At 41.8% G+C, this 18,834-nt stretch overlaps 1 protein-coding gene across 6 annotated transcripts in view; it reads right to left on the bottom strand.

The window, feature by feature from the left end:
* RUNX1 (RUNX family transcription factor 1) overlaps positions 1-18,834 on the bottom strand; it is a 241,364-nt gene that overhangs the window by 78,847 nt on the left and 143,683 nt on the right. For all 6 annotated transcript variants that reach the window (XM_075911479.2, XM_075911467.2, XM_006126006.5 and 3 more), the window contains 2 exons: positions 12,295-12,548; positions 6,781-6,937 (listed from right to left, as the gene is read on the bottom strand). In XM_075911479.2, coding sequence (XP_075767594.2) covers positions 6,781-6,937; positions 12,295-12,548 — 411 coding nt within the window. The remainder of the gene's footprint in view (positions 1-6,780; positions 6,938-12,294; positions 12,549-18,834) is intronic.

Raw genomic sequence — 18,834 nt, forward strand, 5'->3', positions numbered from 1 at the left:
CCTCCCTCTCTTTTAGGGTGATATTCACTTTGCTCATACAACATGTGAATCATCAAACTTTACACGGGTGCAATATGCAGAGAGTAGAAGACCAGATTTACCCTTTTTAAGCCAGATCTAGGGTCTGAATTTGCAGTCCAGTATGCTGTGGAAGCCACAGCATAGAGAGCAGGACCACTACCCTTTTGCAACAAGAGTTAGGGATACTGGACTGGCATACTCAAAATATCCTGAGGCTCTTCCCGAAGCTACCCTCCCACACCACCATCTACAGCACACTGGGAAATGCAGCTTCCTCGAGTCACAACTTTCCCCTCAGAGAATCCTATTGTGCATCATCAGTGGTGTGCCAGCCTTCCATGCAGGGATGAATTTCACCCTCAGGGAAGTTAGAGATTGAGGATGATACTAACTTGACAGACCCAGAAACAGAAGTCCTTGATTAATGCACAGAATACATACAACACAGACAATAGATAGAATGGATGGTCCAGGGGTTGATAATTGTGTACCAGGCCAACACTATCTCTCTGTCCTGCTGTCTATTACAATAGCATACGGTTACATATACAATGTTCATTTTTAGTCTGCAGCCATTGCAACTTTTCTTTTTTCATACACTGTTTTTACTTTTCTTGGTCTCATCAATTTGAATTCAGTGATATCCATATAAGGGGCCATCCTTTTTAGGCAGGCCCTGTTTGAAAAGATTCTTTTCCCTGCAGCATTCTCCAAAGCTCATTTTTTTTATTTTAAAACACCAGTGAATTGTTATCCAAGGATGCGATACAAAACCCCTTGGTTCTAACTAACGTTACTCCTCATTTTTTGGGTTTGGTTCGAACTAACGCATCCCAGCGCACGCTTCCTGGTTCAAATCAGCTGTTGAGCCGAGTAACGCACTGGCAAGATCATACTAATGAAGTGCGGGATATTTAAATCCCCACTTCATTAGCAATATCGGTCGTCTACATTTGCATCCCTAGCTCAAACTAGGGAGCAAGTGTAGATGTATCCTAAGAGAGTCTTTCCATCAACGTCAATAAGTTTGGATCAGGCCCCAGGTAAATCACTTATGACAGGTTTTATTACTTTTTATACTCTGTTGAATGGAGTTCCAGGCTGCATTCTGAATACTATTATAGTTTTAAATAAGTTTCACTTTTAGTAAAAACAAAGTTTAACAAAAATGGCCTTAAATAATACATCAGAAAATGAAACTAAAAACCAAATAACCAGAATCTGACTTATTAACACTTTTCTGTGATCTACATTCCAGTTTAAACAGAGCTTTCTTCCTCACATTTACGTTTGGAAGAAGGTGACCTGGAGGCAAATATTTCTGATTATGTATTGTAATATGCTGAGTATTCTGGTATGGACTACTGAAGTGAAATCAGTGGCACAGATGTACATCTTATCTTTCATAGAAATGGAAAAATGACATTATTGTTTGCAAAATTATTCATGTGGTTCTGACCCTGTCAGCTGCTGAATTTTTAAATTTCAATTTTTATTTCTTTAAAAAATTCAATTAAAAAGATCTTGCAATAAAGCTAGTTATAATAACCATTTAACTCTAGCAAAATGTTTAAAGATAAGATTGGTAGTTTCTGCAGGTAAACCAACACACATTCACTTTAATTGTATTAACACATTCAGTAGTTTTCATTCAGAAAACATGACAAAAAATGTTACCATCTACAAAGCTTTGACTGTAATTTCAATAAATTATTCCACATGGAAACAATGTAGTGTTGACCGAACCATTACACGTTACCTCTGAAATAACTATTTCTTTTTAATTTTAGCCGATGAACTTTCTGTGTGGGATCAAACTTTTCATATTATCTTATTTTGATGAAATAAAGCTATTTAAAGAGAGCAATGTACTTTGCACTGATACAGAATAATTACATTTGAAAAACGAATGAATAAAGGGAAAGTTTTGGAGACAAAAATAAAGGAAGCCTTTTACCAGCTTGTTAGGCAGAGGATCTTAGATTTTCGTAAACCTTAAACTACATTTTTCTTTTAGAAATTACTTACTAAGTCCTACAAGCCAGACAGGCAGGTTTTCCCAATGGCATTCTAAATTGAAAGTGAGCAATAGTGATCTTGGACATTAGCCAATTTCAATGCAAATCTGCTTTGTACTAGAGGGCAAGCCAAATCTCCTAAAAACAACATCCTGCTGTTTCTGAAGATCTGTAATACTCTCGTCTTTCCGTGTTAGTATCAAGAAAATCAAGTGTGTGGGTTTTTATTTTTTTTAAATAATGAACACCATGGTGCATGCCCAGCAATAGCAATATAGGACTGTTGCTTTACTAGGAAATGTGAAATAAACATTGAAATGTAGCATAGTTGTTTGATTTTCATCCACTATTTGGTACACAGTTGTGCATCAGGGCCCACAGACCCAGATCCTCAAGTGATATAAACTAGCAGAATTCCATTAAAGTCAATGGAGCATCGGCAATTTACATAGCTCGGAATCTGACGTATGGCCTTAAACAAGGACATATGAAATAGCTATAATTACCTGTATTGATAGTGAAGGTCTCACATTCCTTTTACAGTACCACTGAGGGTCAGAATGAAGAGTATTTGTTAAAGTTAGTGAGAATGGTTATTTTTTACGCTCTGAAAATGAGAAGTGGATTGTCAACATTTCTTAGGCTGTGTCTAGACTACATGCCTCTGTCGGCAGAGGCATGTAGATTAGACACATAGGCAAAGGCAAATGAAGCCGCGATTTAAATGATCGCAGCTTCATTTAATTTACATGGCTGCCGCGCTGAGCCGACAAACAGCTGATCAGCTGTTTGTCGGCTCGTGCGCTAGTCTGGACACTCCCCTGCCGACATCAAAGCCCTTTGTTGGCAGCCCCGTTATTCCTCGTAGAATGAGGTTTACCGGGGCTGCCAACAAAGGGCTTTGATGTCAACAGGGGGAACGTCCAGACTAGCGTGCGAGCCGACAAACAGCTGATCATCTGTTTGTCGGCTCAGTGCGGCAGCCATGTAAATGTAAATGAAGCCGCGATCATTTAAATCGTGGCTTCATTTGCCTTTGCCAAAAAAACAAATCTACATGCCTCTGGCGACAGAGGCATGTAGTTTAGACGTACCCTTAAGGTTTTTAATGGTGATGTTTACACCTCCGATGATAACTGATACATCATAAGAGAACATGAGGCATGAACTTGAATTGTTACCGAATAAAGCCCTTCTTTGTTACATCAGAGTAGTGATTTCAAGCCATACAGACGGTATCCCAAAGGACAACAAGAGATTCAAACTTCCAATGGCTGTTCATGTATTATTGGCCTCATGCTATCACTGTTGGGAGCTGAATTTATTCACATTCAAATATTATGCAGCAAACAGAGTTTTAGTTGATTTTCCTATACTGAAGAATCAAAAGAAGCAATGCCCTTTGAAGCAGAAACTACCTTATTATTTAGGCTTTACGCAAACGCAGCAGAATAGAACATCAGAAATCATGCACCCAAATGCAAACATGCCACACCTTTCAAAAACAGTTCAGTGTTATATGAGTAAACAAAAGCATATATTAGTCATTCACTCAAAATATGAATAGCTAATGGAGTTTATGAGATTAAACTGCCAAGTTTGTTGATTAGTAGCATGCAAGGTCCCCATATAACCTTTTAATTTAAGCCAGCACTGTATTTTTAAAAACATAAAACAACTAATTGCATATAAATGATCACGGTTATTAGCAACCAAAAGGTATTAGCGAAGAAAATGGCTACAAAAATCTTTCCTACAAGGTTTTACTTTTGGACAGTTAGTGCTCTCCCTCAGCTATCACATTTTGACCTTGAAAATCACACAGACCATAGTTGTGATTTGTAGTTTCATTAGCATAGCCACGAACCAAGCTACAAGTCTATTTTTATTAGCTTCTCAACCACTTTGCCAGCTATTCATTTGAATCTTCAAAATGTTTTCTAAACACTCATCTCTGAATCATAATGCAAATACCATTTACTGAAAAGGTGGAGCCTTTAATATAACAAATGAACAAGTTTAATGACCGATACTTTTATACATTACGGCATCTCTCATATTTTCAGTAAATGGATATAATTATCCCTACATTACCCTATTATTATCCTTCCTTTGTTACATTTTCAATTGCAATTTCCCCCCTGCCAATTCCCTTCTGAAGTCTACCCAAACAACAGGGTTTGGATGATATTAGGTTAAGGCAGGGATTCCCAACCTTTCTCCCATGGAGGAACCCCTAAAATAATTTTTCATATCCCGAGGAACCCTTACCTATGAAAACGTGTGCTTGGCCAGAAAAAGTTGACAGCGGGGAGTGCAATTCAATTACTGCTAAATTATTGTCAAGAAAATTTATTTGTAAAGAGCTGTTTTATATATATATATATATAAAAACAGATCTTTACAAATAAATTTTCTTGACAATAATTTGTAATATATATATGTCAGCTTACATGGCAAGAAAAAATTATTTATTTATTCCACAATTTCTCACGGAACCCCTGACGATGGTCTGCGGAACCCCAGGGTTCTGCGGAACCCTGGTTGGGAAACACTGGGTTAAGGACATTTCAGACCTAGGCTGGATATTACACATAAAATAATATTTGCTTTCTGAATTTAGGTCTCATCTTTAAATCTGTTCCAGGGATAAGGTTTTTTCAAAGTGTACACTGATTTTATATTAGAAGAAAAATCTATAACATATGAGTTTCATTTCAAAAGCAAATACATTCTGCTGTCTTATCAATCAAAAGACTGATCTCATCCCATTGTAACAGGCAGTTTTACCAGGAACAGGAATGAGCCAGCTATGCCATCCTCCCGAAGTATGCTTGTAACACCATTCATGTTTCTAGGAGTTATGCACATGCACATATACTTATCAAGAAGAGACTAGGCTACTCAAAGAGTACACAGATAAATAAAATGGGGTGGGGAAGAACAATAAACCATAAACGGTTCTGTGTGGGGCTAAAGAGACAACAGATATCAAAACAACTGGTAAAAACTAACCTACTGGAATGTACCATATAATATCACTTTTGATTTATAAATTTTACAACACTGAACTAAACTTAACTGACAACAATGTATGTAGTCAGACAAACCTGGTGTTTTGATTTCACTTTAAGATAAGAACTTAACAGAAAAAAATTTATTTGTCAGCATTTTATGAAAGCATACTGAATAAAGTACTTTTTAGCCCCTTACCCTAAAACAGACAGGCAGTATTGTCAAAATTTCATCAGCTTTTCTGAAACGGGCCTGATCCAGTAATCCTTACTCAGGCAAAGGGACCCTGTTCACACAAATAGTCCAAGAGACTATTTACATAAGTAAGAAGAGCAGCGTAAGATGACATCATAAAATTATCTTATAATGCAAACACGGCTGTTTACAATTTGCGTTTTCTATGATTTTCACCTTGAACTAAAGCCCACTGATGTCAAAGGAGTCTTTCCCATTGAATGACACCTGATATCACTTGTTAATGTGTTAATGAATGAACAGTATGTGTGTTAATAGAGATAGAAATGTAGCCGTGTTAGTCTGGTGTAGCTGAAACAAAATACAGGACTATGTAGCACTTTAAAGACTAACAAGATGGTTTATTAGATGATGAGCTTTTGTGGGCCAGACCCACTTCCTTTTTGATCTGAGGAAGTGGGTCTGGCCCACGAAAGCTCATCATCTAATAAACCATCTTGTTAGTCTTTAAAGTGCTACATAGTCCTGTATTTTGTGTTAATAGAATAATTTGTAGATTCTATCATCTTTTGGGATAGAACTATATTCTAACCTTTTGAAAATCTCAGTGTGGCATATAGCAATGGCATCTTTTCATTTTTACTTGAAATTAAAAGTTACCAAACAGGTGTAGTGAGCAAGATTTGAAGTCTTCTATTCAGGTTCTTATACCATTCTCATCACTGTAGTATCTCAGTGCTTTCCTGTACTACATTAAGCAACATGACTAACATCTGCCATGTGTTTGTTCTCTCCTCTCTCTAGGGGAAAAGTGTGCCCAGTGGACTGTTTTGTTGTGGAATTTTTTATATAACATATAGAAAGTAAAACATGCACACACACATGCAAAATGGTTAGAGAAAGTAAGATCAAAGAAGCGTACTTACACTTGGAACAGAAGATGGTGAGGTCTGGAATGGTCCTGAGTGACTAAGACAGCTCATTTTATAGGCTTAGAAAGATCCTGCCCTCACCCCTCCCCACCGCAGAACACTGACTCCTGCACAGACCAGCTTTATCCTTACTGTAGAATGTTTCATTGTCCCTTTGGATTAGAGTTATCAACCACAGTTCCGGACAATAGAGGCATGCTGATTTCCATTAGCGGAAGCTAAACCCCTGCTCACAAATTAATTTAATCTCAAGTATGGGCTACATTCAACCCTTAGCTACACTAGTGAAATCACCTTGATTTCAGTGACGCTAATGAGCGTGAATAGATGTAACTAAGACCACAGTTAGGACTGTCTTGTGGATATTATTTTAAAGACGAATACTGTTGTGAAGTATAAATCATACTGAGGACCGGCTTCTGCAAAACAATAAAAAAACGTGTGCCCAGTTTTTGTACTGTGAGTGCCATCACAAGTCAGGTCTTGCAGGATTCTCCACTGCAGAAGCTGGGCATAATTGGTGTTCAAATTGTCCCTAAATAATGGAAACTTCATTCAAAGTAAAAATAGTCAGAATATAGCTGTGAGCAAATACATACCTCTTCCACTTCTACCCACAAATCTGAGGTCATTGAACCTTGCTACTTGGTTTTTCATGGCAGCTGTAGCATTTCTGAGCTCTGCAGAGTAGTTTTCATCATTTCCAGCCATTACTGTGACCAGTGTCCCATCAGGGACGTCGCCTAATGCCACTACCTGAAAAATTAAATAGAAGAGTCCTCAATCTTCATAAGTGACTTGTATCAGTAAATAACCTGATGAAAAGGGAGAAAGTAACAAATTATATAAATTAAAGCTATTTGGAGTAAATAGGATGTATTTCCAAATGTAGCTTACAGAGTCAGATACAAGTCTTTGTACCTATAGCTATCTAAGCCACCTAAATGTTCCTAAATATGTACAATATGCATACCATGCATACATTTATATTTATCAAAACAATAATAAATCAAAACAGTAGGGCCTGATTCTGATGTCATTTACATCAAAATAGGTAGGGAATAACTCCATCAAAGTCAATAGAATTATACTGATATAAAATTAGGGCAAATGCAAAACCAGGCTTATTGTCTCTTGGACATAATAGCATTGATTCCCCACAGTGTCGATGCAATTCTTTGACATGAAATGTCAGTGATTTCAATACTGATTTCCGACAGTTTTGCTCTGGTGCATCAGGCCCCAAAATATACAATTGATCGCTGTTCACAAAACTATTTCTTTTTCCCTTTTAGAAACAAGACTGTAAGTCAATAAAATCAGAACTGTCCTAAAACTTTGTTAAAATTGTAATGTGAAGTAAGAAAACCTGAAACATTTAAACTGAAAGCTTAAACTCTGTCACTAAAGTTTCCATTGTGTTTCTGCAATGACAATTTCTACAAAACATCACCTAAATATTTAGGAATGTACATTCTGCTACATTTCTGACACAATGTATATGCGATGTTTAGATTTTTAGCTTCATCTTTTCCAGTTTCACTCAACTGTGTCACAGAGCTCATGTTCATTAACCATTTCAGTATTTAACTTCACCTTAAACTCCAGTTCTGACTTCACTTATCCTCATTTTACACTGGTGAAATAATAAAATAAATTGATTAAAATAAAATCTAGTTCTTTTTAGCTTCCTCTTTTATGCATTTTAAGAGGAAGTAAGTAGTCCTGCTTCATGTCCTCGGAGACACTACTTGATTTTCCTCTTCCTCTTAGCATTTTCTACTTTGTGTATTTAAAATGTCTCATTACTTTTCACAACCCAGTTTTATTTGTTACTCTCACATTACACTGATATTTCTTAATAGGTCCACAGCTTTTTTACCTACTCCCTTTATTATACTTAATATGAGAATTATTATGAGTAAGAAGCATTTCAATAGTCCCTTCCCTTACATAAGCTACATGCTGTACCTTCATGTTCTTCCATGTGTTCTAAGTAGTCTACAACCTTTATTCTTGATTCCACAAATAAAGTGGTGCTCATTGTGTCAAAATTCCTTCTTTGTACATATAATATTTCTACTTCCTCTTCCCCAGCCCTTCTTAGTAGCTTTTGTTTTTTGTTCTCATCAGTACACAGCAAAAATGCTGCATATTTAGTACTATATATTTCAAATCCTCCTGTTCTTGGCATGCAAGGTTTTCTATCTCCGGATTGTTGCGTGGCATGGCAATTTGGCTCTCAGAATCCACAATCATGAAGCTGATGTGCTTACCACATTTATTTAAAAAAAGTCTGTAATAAAATTATTATTCTACTTGAAATTTTTAATACATATATAGGAAATGGAAGGAAGAACATTTAGGAAAACCCCATTTTACATGAATATGTGTATATATTAAGATAACAAATCTTCATAAATAACTGAGATAATGCTATTAAAATGAAAAATAATATGCTTAAAATTCACCATACTTTCAATTCACTGGAGGCAACATCATGATAAACAATTTGAATAAACTATTATAAAAATAATATAAAAACTTGAGTGTGTACACACAGAAGAAAAAACAAAAACTGGAATGAAAAGTCATAAGCGATATGCACTGATGAAATACAAATATTTACATTATAAAACAGACTAAACATAAGTAGGAACTTGCTGACTGGAGACATCTAGTATTTTGTTTTAAAGTTCAGCTTTAAAAAGCTTTTCTTCAGAGAGCTGGGCACAATATCAGCAAACCCACGCCACAGCACATCTGAACCTCCCAATCTTGGTCCATCAACCAAACAAAATTCAGAAGGTGTAACCGGGTTTGTCTGTATCTGCAAAAATGACAAAGTAGTTTTTACCCATGAAAGCTTATGTCCAAAGAAATGTGTTAGTCTAGGTGCCATCGGGTGCCTTATTGTTTTCGCAAAACAAATTTGATCTTTAAAATTGGGTTTAGATGATTTCCTAACAGAGTGTTGAATAATTAACCTATATTACAATTTATTATTAAATTGCATCAATAATTGCAAGTTATATTAATTAAATTTCGTATCGGTTTCCTTTAATTTCCAATTAAATCCTGGCTGTCTTTGGTTTAAAATGGAATTCTGATTCTAAAGACTATATGCAATGTTATTTTTTAAAATCTATTTTATTTTATTGTTTGGATTGTAAAAGTAGGAGGAGACATGCCTTGCTTTTTATTGGTACAATAAGTATTACCTTAAAACTCCAGCTCATATATTTGAGCACAAGATCTTGGTGAGGATTTGAACTGCATGCTCTACAGCTGTGTATTAGGTGTTACCCAGCTTTCTCAAGAGATATATGATTTTCTAATTGATCAGGATTCTTTCAAAACGGATGATTTGGGAAATGCACAGTAATCTTTTCAATCAGAGTGTGTTGAATTCTATCAACAACTAGTTCAGGTCTCATTCCCCAGTGATAGTCGAGTGATGGTGAAGGGGGGGGGGGCTGGGAGCTGAACTTGAGAGCGAGTCAGAAAGCAGGTGGGTCTCCTACCAGACGATTTCGGAAGGTCACCTGGAAACGCTGCACCTTTGCTTCTGTGTGTGTGGTTTAAGTACTAGGAATTAATAATCTTGCCAGTATAGAGCTTTTGACGCCCCTACGTTGTTTGCAAAGTTATTTAAAACATACAGAGAGTTCCTAACAGAGAAGCAGCACAGTGGGACACTTTACTCCATCAATCCACCCTCTCTTCTGGCCTGGTGATTCACCTGACTGATAAGAGCTCTCCCCATTCACTACAAGCGATCGGTTCTGAAACAGGAGCGCTGCATGCATCACTTTCACCTGCTGGGTTATCCGCTCTAGTTTGGACTATTCAACAAGATTTCGGAGGCGCTAGGGGAGAAAAGGTGGCCACACTGAAAGTTCCGTCTACGTTTAGAAGGAGCCGGACAGGGCATGGGGATTAATCACGATTGATTCATTCTCTTTCCAGATGAAAAAGCTTCCAGCGCTGCAGTGTGCGCCCAGTGTGCACTGACATAGAAGCGAATTCAAAAGTATCAGCCAGATTTAGAGACTTCGCTCTTCTAACACCTTGAGGGACTCAGAGGGTTTCCCCCAGTCCATTTTAAGCAATAACATTGCCTTCTAGTAGTATAGTCTCAACTAATTAGCTGTAGCTGTGTCCAGTTTAGTATGGTTAGTGGTTTAACAATTCATCACAGAGTGTGAAGGGGGATTGGGTTTTCGGAACTCATCATTTCCCATTTAATCCCCCCTTTATCCCGCCTCTCCCCGCTTTTCATAAACAAAACCCTCAGTAGGCAAAATAAACACTCGTATTGATCCTAAAGGCCCGGTTCTGATACATATTAAGAATTAGAGCTCAACTGATTACCCCCAAACAATCAAATGGCTTCAGTGCGGACCCGATTTGGCAGCGGTGAAGTTGGTGGAAAGAAAATCTGACCCGTGTGAAAGGAACAAGCGGGATCAAACTGTTATGCCCCCAGTCTTAAACGTAACCGTTTAACGCCAGCAAATGGTTGAGGGGGAGCTACACCTAACAGGGACTCATCCTTGGAGACAATTTAATTTTTGGATTGTAAACATAAAAAGGAATTCGGCATAATAAACAAATGATGCATAGGCGAAAATCTGTAAAAGAACGGGCAAGAGGACTGAATCCACACAAGAAATCGGATCATAAAGAAAAGAAAACTGTAGCAGTTACTTTCTAAATATAATCTACATTCTTTATGCTACTTGATCGCAAAGACACACTGTACTGATTATTCAGGCAGACAAACACAAAACTTAGCGCGATCCATTTTCAGCATATAGAACAAGCATGTGTCTTAGGGCCTGCTGAAGTTTGTGGGCATTTCTGTCTTTTTATTTTAAGAAAAAGCCCATACGTTGGAAGATGCGTGCTACAGCAATTACACGTATTAAAAGATCAAGAAAGAAAAAGAGCTGTTAAACTTCTCTTCTGTTTATTTCACCCCACCTTTCTAAGTGGAAGGTTGAGGCACCAGGCATGCCAGATCACGCATCCTTTCATCGCAAGAACTGCAGCACGCATTAATAGGTGGCCATGCTCTAGTGTTTCGAATTTGTGACTTCCATCGGAAGAAAAGCCACCATTTCAAATACGGATCTGCCAAGAGTGGGCTCGAGATAAAAATATTCTGGAAAATATTCATATATTTATCAGAGGTTTTTTTTTTAACAAGATATTCACTCTGAATAAATCGCTGCCTAAATGAGTTACCAGTATAAAAATAAAAAAAGACCTGACCTAAAAATACCTGTCACTCTACACAAATGGAGCTCAGCACCTCTTAAACCTTCAACACAGTTTAGGTGCGAAACTTTAGACAAGAAACTTGGAACATTGTGGCCTGTAGCATTGTATAGTCTGGCAAACATATAAATCCAGAAGCACCCCAGATTCTGATGTTTTAAGTGTCCTGTTCCCATTGTTATGGGTTATTTCTATGTACAAAAACATAGTACTGTACAGAAAGGGTCATTTTGGTTACTTGTATCCACCCTGTGATTGTGTTGCATCCTGTTACACAATGTAGTCAGGCACATTGCAGCTCCTTGTTCTTTGCTTTTTATAGAACCACTCCTTAAAGTTATGGGTATGGTATGGATGAGATGAAGAGACAGACTGGTTAGAGAGAGACTCCTAAGCAAGCGTCCCATCCCCACACTCTCCTATTCTCAGCTCTAGAAAGTGGTTCATGTTAGCAAGTCGTAACACTAATACTTCTAAATAGCAGGGCCAGCTATACTCATCGGTATACCACACTGCATAAAGGGCAATACAAGCAGCAATACAGGCTGCACGGAGCCGGTCCCTAAAGCAGCTCCGGGCTCCTTTGGTGGGAATATGCCTAAAATGAATAGGAAGACCCAGGCACAGATCCAATCTCAGTGATCAGCGCTCCAAGGGGCAGATTTACAGCTCTCTGGGAAGGAGTTAGGTGAGAGGAACGCTGGGTTTCTAGTCTTACCGTGTGTACAACAGAAGTTCCAAAAGTTTGCACATTGACTCAATTCCTCCCTTACGCCCTCCTCCCCCACCCTCAAATGCCTGGGTCAGAGAAGTGTTTAAAGACCAAATACCTTGAAAGCAATGGGCAGCGTTTTGTTGCACCTCCAATGCGTTGGGAGCACTGAGCAGAGGAAGTTGGGGCTGTCGGTGCGGACCAGCTCTCCGGGATGATCCGCTAGCACCTCCACCATGCTGCGGTCTGCGCTTCTCAACTTGCCCACCAGGGCGCCGCTGTTCTCCTGGCCAGCCAGCGGGAGCGCCTCGCTCATCTTCCCGGGGCTCAGAGTGGTGGAGGGCGGCGTGAAGCGGCGGCTGGTGCTGGTATCTACGGGGATACGCATCACAACAAGCCTGATGAGTGAAAAACTTCCCGAGAGTTCTTACAAAACAGCGACACGAGTGTAACTCTTCAGCGATCAGCTCTCTGGAGACCAACATAAACCGAGACAGGCTTAGCACGGGGAAAGGGGAGATCTTTTCTACGCCTGTCTGGCCCCAAAGTTTGCTGAACAGTTCTGAGGCAGCGAATACACTGAAATTTAACTGTTTGGCTTCCTTAGCCTGCGAAACAGAACAAGTTAATCCAGTAATCGAGACAATCTTCCGCACGGGGGGTCTCTAGGAAGGTTGCACATTTAGTCTTTGGCTGTTAGGAGAGTTTTTTGAGCAAAGCTTCCTCCAAAAATCTCGCCCACCGAGGAAATGTGTAGGCAAAGGATAGCTAAGTCACAAGTTCAGACACACAAGCTAAACCAGGATAATTTCCTATCAGTTTCTTCCAGGTGATTTTTCTAAAGTCCCAATAGAACACAAAATACATCAGTATCTTGCATAGACAGTAGCCGCTCCTTAAAATGGAGGGAAAATCGGCGTCAATCTTCAAAGAATACAATGCACAAGCTAGGATTTTCAAAGGTCAGCTGACTATGACAATGTATATATACACACAGACACATATACACTGTACTTCATCAAATATTTACAGTATAATCTGTAGAGAATTTAAACACAACAGAAATCCATTAATGGTCTCTGCCGGTTTTTTTAAAAAGTAGCCTTGAAAATCAGCTTCAGTAGTTTGACTTGCATGGCTCTAGAAGTACTCGTGTCACGATCTGTCAGTAATTTTGAAAAAAAAAAAGTTCAGTGCATGGAAATCAATGTGTATAGATATCAACTGTCTTTGGTACAAAGTCTCTCCTAAGTCTTAGAAAGGTCACAGCCGAACTCAAGCGCTGAGGCTTAAAAAGTCCACACATGGAAACGTGGCTTTGGGGATGTTGGTTAAATTGTGGGTTCTCTCTGTGGTTTGGTGTGTGCTACAGCTCTCTCTCTCTCTGTCTGTCTTTCTCTCTCTCACACACGCACACACCAGAAGTCAACCAACTGTCTGCAGCAGCTTGGTGAGTCACTGCCAACTTTAAAAAAAAAAATCTCTGAGACAAGCTTCCTCTAATTCGGCCACAGCAGCCAGCTGCTTAACAATGTTTTAACCACAGCAGGTGGAAGGCTGCTTTCGGAGACACGGGGGGTTTTCTCTTGTCGACCCCCCACTCAGCGAGAGTGATACTGAAAAGCCGGCCAGCCGCAACTAAACGTCCGCTTGCTTGCGAGCCTGCCTTGCAGAAAAGACAGAGGAGCCGGGGCCCTGGCGCGCGCGCACTACCCTCACGGCAGCGTGACCAAAAGTTCGCAGACGCGAGAGAAGTTACAGGGTCCAGCCCCGCAAAAAGCCCATTTCCAGCGCGGAGAGAGCTTGGAAGTCTTCACGTGTCCCCGCAGATCACATGGAAAGCTTCCTCCCCGGCTGCCTACGGAGCGCCGGCTACCCAGCGTCACGACCTTCTGTGAGGAGCTGTTTATTTGCTCATGCTGATCTGGAAAGCCTGGTCCTCCCGCCTCCCTTGCGCCTTCTGGCTCTATGAATGGAGATTGACTGGAAATGAATTTGCCTTTACAGTAAGAGTGCAGAGGAATGTCATTCCCTCAGCTCTTTTGCATAGGGGGAGGACGCCGGCCAATCAGATCCCTTTCCGGTATCAGCCAAGGGCGCGGCTCCAAGCCGGGGGCTCCTGGAATTGGCTCGGGCGCTGCCGCCGGAGCTACTGTAGAGAGTCGAGCGCCTAAATGTCAATGGGATGCCGCGGCCACCCCAACACACGCACAGAGGCACAGATCATGTGCGGTTGCGGGTGCGCCTCAAACCCCAGCGCAATCGCCGACTGCAGGGGCAGCGGCAGCAGCCTTTGCACTCAGCTGCCTGTCTGTGATTTGCCAAGGGATATTATATGCAGGGAAAACAGCACCAGGGTGGGGGCTGACAAGCAACCCCCTAACCAAAACCGCCCCTTCAGAATCCCTCCGAGGTTTTCACGGCAACTTTGAATTACGTTTAAAGGCCACTTCTACTAGGCAATTGATTGATGGGCCCCTGCGGTGTCCGACTAGGGCAGGGTTAATTGACCCTAATCTGCCTTCCATTGAAATATTACTCTCCCTGGCACCAAATCACTTGAACTTGATCACAATGACTGACTACGTTGACATTTGCACCCACAATCCCCGCAACACAGTTCTGCAAGGCTATCTTCTCCTCCCCCCTTTAATTTGTCACTTTTTCCTCTCTCCCTGGAGTCCTTTCAGATCTATACAATTTCAGTGTCTTACACACTCCTGAGCTTTGCACATGTGCACATCGTATGCATCCACCCACACCTGGGCAAGGGTCGCATGTAGCTGGAAAGCTTGTGCCTCTCACCTACAGAAATATGTCCAATAAAAGATATCACCTCACCTACATTGTCTTCCTAGGATCTGGGGAAGGGGGGAGTCTTTGGCAAATGTCCACTATAGATACACCTGCAAATCACCTTTTAAAAAAGGACAAACCAGCCAGCAAGAGGATATGGCAATGCAGGGGTTACTGGCACTACCTGTGTTTTTGCCATTCTCTGGTGTTACACAGCCCCAAGAGAAATAAGGTTTGAGTAACATTGTGGGCCCAGCAAACTATAGCTTGCACAAGCATTCACTTTTTTTTTAACCACAGCAGGGTTTTTTCCAACTGTCCTTTGCTCTGGCCTGCTTAGGATCTGCTTCTGTATGACTGCTCTGGTGGTGCCATAGTAGCAGCTCAAGTCATAGATCCAGCTGAAAAATACAGCTTCTTCTGCACCCATACAGTGAGATTGGTAATGCAATGATTTCTATAAGAGTGACTACTGAATTTTTTAAACTGTTGCCTTTGCTAAAAAGGGGTCATCCCGTTGTCCTCTCTCATCCTATATCCTAGCTAGTCTTGCCCCCCCCCCCCTGAAATTTCACATCACTGCTAACTAGATAGAACAGGGGTTACCAAGGCTGGCTTCTGCTGGTGCCTTTTCTAAACTTATGCTCCTCCTAGGATAGATAGTGGAGCTGAATTGGTGGTAGTATAAATATGGCATCTTGTGGGTAAAATATATATACACAAATCTATAAATAAGGCCAGCATGACCTACCATAATGGCTCAGCAGGCACTGTTTGGCACAGACCCTCCTTGCCACCAGCCGCATTTAAAGAAGTCAAGACTTAAAACTGTGCAAATGATTTAATGAAATTACATTTCTGGGCCATGACAGGTCCAGCACTCCTTGCAGATAAGCCTGCCTCTGCCTGTTTATCCTTCCCAGAAGAGATACCCTAGAGAGGCAGCCTCTCCTTCTTTCATGCTTCTCACTCTTGCAGGAGACTATTGCTGCTCCATCCTTGCTTCTCTATCTGTGCCACATCAAGGGCCAACCCTTCCCCCTCCTCCCATCAGGAGGGAAAGGCTCAGCAACGGCTCCCACACAAGGATATACTGGGTATGGATGGTGTAGGGCGAGGAGGGGCGATAGCTGCAGAGCAGGGACGAGGGGATCGAGAGAAACAACAGCTGGTCCCCCAGGGGCAGGGGGCGCGAGGGAGCGGGCATGTTACTTAAGAACACCATTGCTGAAAGCTGCAGTGTGGCAAGAGCGAATGGAGAGGCCCTGCCCTGCCTTTCACTGCAAAGAGGAAGCGGGAGGCTTGTTCCTTCTCTCCGAGCGGCCTACGGTTTATTGCGCAATCGGAAAAAACCCCGCCACCCAACCCAACTCCTTCCTCCCCCGCGAAAGCAAACAGCAAATAATCCCCGGGGATGGCGGTGGCGCTGCTCCGCCTCCGCCCACCCCCCTGCAGCACTGCGCAGCGGACAGCAGAGGGAGCCAGCCTCCTTCCTTCACTCGCCTCCTTGCAAAGCCGGGCGGGGAACCAGCCCGGGCCCCGCGCTCGCAGCAAGACAAGCGGGCTGCGCACGTGCAGAGGCGGCCTCAGGTCGGCGCGCTCTGGTGCAACACACGCCGGAGCTCTGTACTGGGGGACACCCAGGGGAGCCCCCGCCCCGGCCAGTGGGTGGTGTGTGCTCTGTGAAGGGGGGGGGGGGGGGCTTCTCCGCCTCCAGCCTCTCCTGAATCCTGCGGGCACAGAGCCGGGAAGGGCTGCCCAAGACTAAGAGCAGAGCCTGGGCAGAGGGAAGGCGGGCGATTAACGCGGCCACGTCTCTAGCGCGGGGCCAAATGTTGCTTCCCCGCTTCCCCAGCGTCTCTGCCCGCGGGGCAGCGCCGAGCGGATCGGTCACTGGCCCAGAGCCAGCCAGGGCGCAGCCCGCGGTGTGCACCAGCTGGCCACAAGCCAGGAAGCAGGGAAGGGGTCAGGTGGCTGGACACGACCCCCCCCACACACACACAGCCCCGCACGCACAGGGGTTCACTCGAGCAGGTGGGAGCCTTGCGGGCGAAGCACACCCAGGTGCCGGGCAGCGCCCGCTCAGCGGGTGAGCGGAGGCGCCCCAGTGCCTCGTGTCACTTGCTGCCCGGTTCCGTGCTGCCAGCCAGGGTGCGCCGCGCAGCGCCCCACTCTCCTCCGCGACAGCAGCTCCGTTAGCGTGGCGGGGCCACCCAAATGAAGTTGCACGTGCTGCCCCGCCACCCACCAGCTCAATAGCCAGCCACTGTCTGGCCCCGCAGCCTTTCTTATCGTTACACAAGAGGGAACCGCTCACACTTGGCTAACGCTTCCCATTCACACGCAGCCAGAACCCGGGCGAGGAGCGGCACCAGGCTGTGGATAGGGATAAGTGTGTGTTTATTAGGGAGGGACCACTACAATTGCACCCGATCTTGTTTAAACAAAATTAGGATGCAGCGGTTTATTTCTTCGCGTAAACCTCCAAGAGACGGGAAATTCATCTCCTCTCTTGGCATGTGCATGGGGGGAGTCTATAAACCGCCGATCTGGTTAGTAAATAGCCCTCTGCAGAATGCTTCCGATGGGTATTTAATTCAAGAGAGGTGCGCACAGTCAGTGATCTTGCACACTCACTGGACATTTGTTTTAAAGTTGCTCAGTTGTTGCACGGTAGGAGCGTTTTCATATTTCACGTTTTCAGGATCCCGCTCCTTGTGCAATCAATGCACGGCGTCTCCCAGAAGCTGCAATTTCCTCTTTACTGGGAGCTAAACATTATTGGAAGGCTCGTTGCTGGCCGGAGCTGCGTGCTGCCCTTGCGTTGCAAACACACGATCACTACACATTTACAACGCGTCCCAAGCGGTATCTCCCGTTCCCTAACGAAAAGTTTCTTACTCCATCATACAGCCACAGTTCTTTTCAGTCTCTTTCTTTTCGAGAGAACAACCGTTTCATTTTAGAATGGCTTTTCGTGGTTCTCTAGTTTCCAGTTTTTAGCAGGATATAACATAGATGTTGCACTTTTAGTACTTCCCTTAGAACTAACAGTGTAGGATCTTGATGGTTATTCAAAATTAGTTTCCATACTGTTTACAACACAATATCTTAACAGAACCTTCAGTGGCAATGTGTCCTTAAATAATAAAGTGAATTAAGGATACATGGGTTACTAAATATAGTTATGAAATTACCTGGTAGAGGATTTAATAAAAAAGCTTTTTAAAACATCAGTTAACAATAACATGTTTTGTGTATTTAAAACAATTCTACAACTTACAGTACTAAATCATTGGAGTGAATTGTTTATTAGCCTTTCTTTTGTGCTAAATTATCTTGAGTCTAAATTACTTCTGATCTATTTATTTATATTTTCAGAGCAATTAAAAAGGCAAGTGGGGGATTTATAAAATAGAGTTTACTATGTTTATTACATATTGGCTATATTAGGGTGGATAATCTTTCATAGGCATTGAATAAAAGAGAGTAATTTCAGTGATGTAACATCTGCATATTTGTATATAATAGATCATTCAAGATACACACACCTACAGAATTTGATTATTTTTGTTTTTGGACAAAGTAGGATTCTCCAGTTTTAGTCAAGTTGCTGAGAGGCAATTTTAGTTTTAAAATTCATTGGCATATTGAGCTCACCAGTGATTTTTTTCTTAATCTGAATTAGTCAGTTGAAATGGAAATGAAATAGAAACACAAATGAAAGTGGAAATACAAAATTTCCATGTTTAATAGAAGACAGAGGAAATATTTCATCCTTATAACGCTGTACCATTTTGCTGGCATTATCCATGTTGACAATTTTTTTTAAAAGTATTACTAAACCAAAAGTAATAACGCA

This window comes from Pelodiscus sinensis, chromosome 1 (assembly GCF_052426305.1).
Source record: "Pelodiscus sinensis isolate ZL-2025 chromosome 1, ASM5242630v1, whole genome shotgun sequence".
NCBI lineage: Eukaryota > Metazoa > Chordata > Testudines > Trionychidae > Pelodiscus > Pelodiscus sinensis.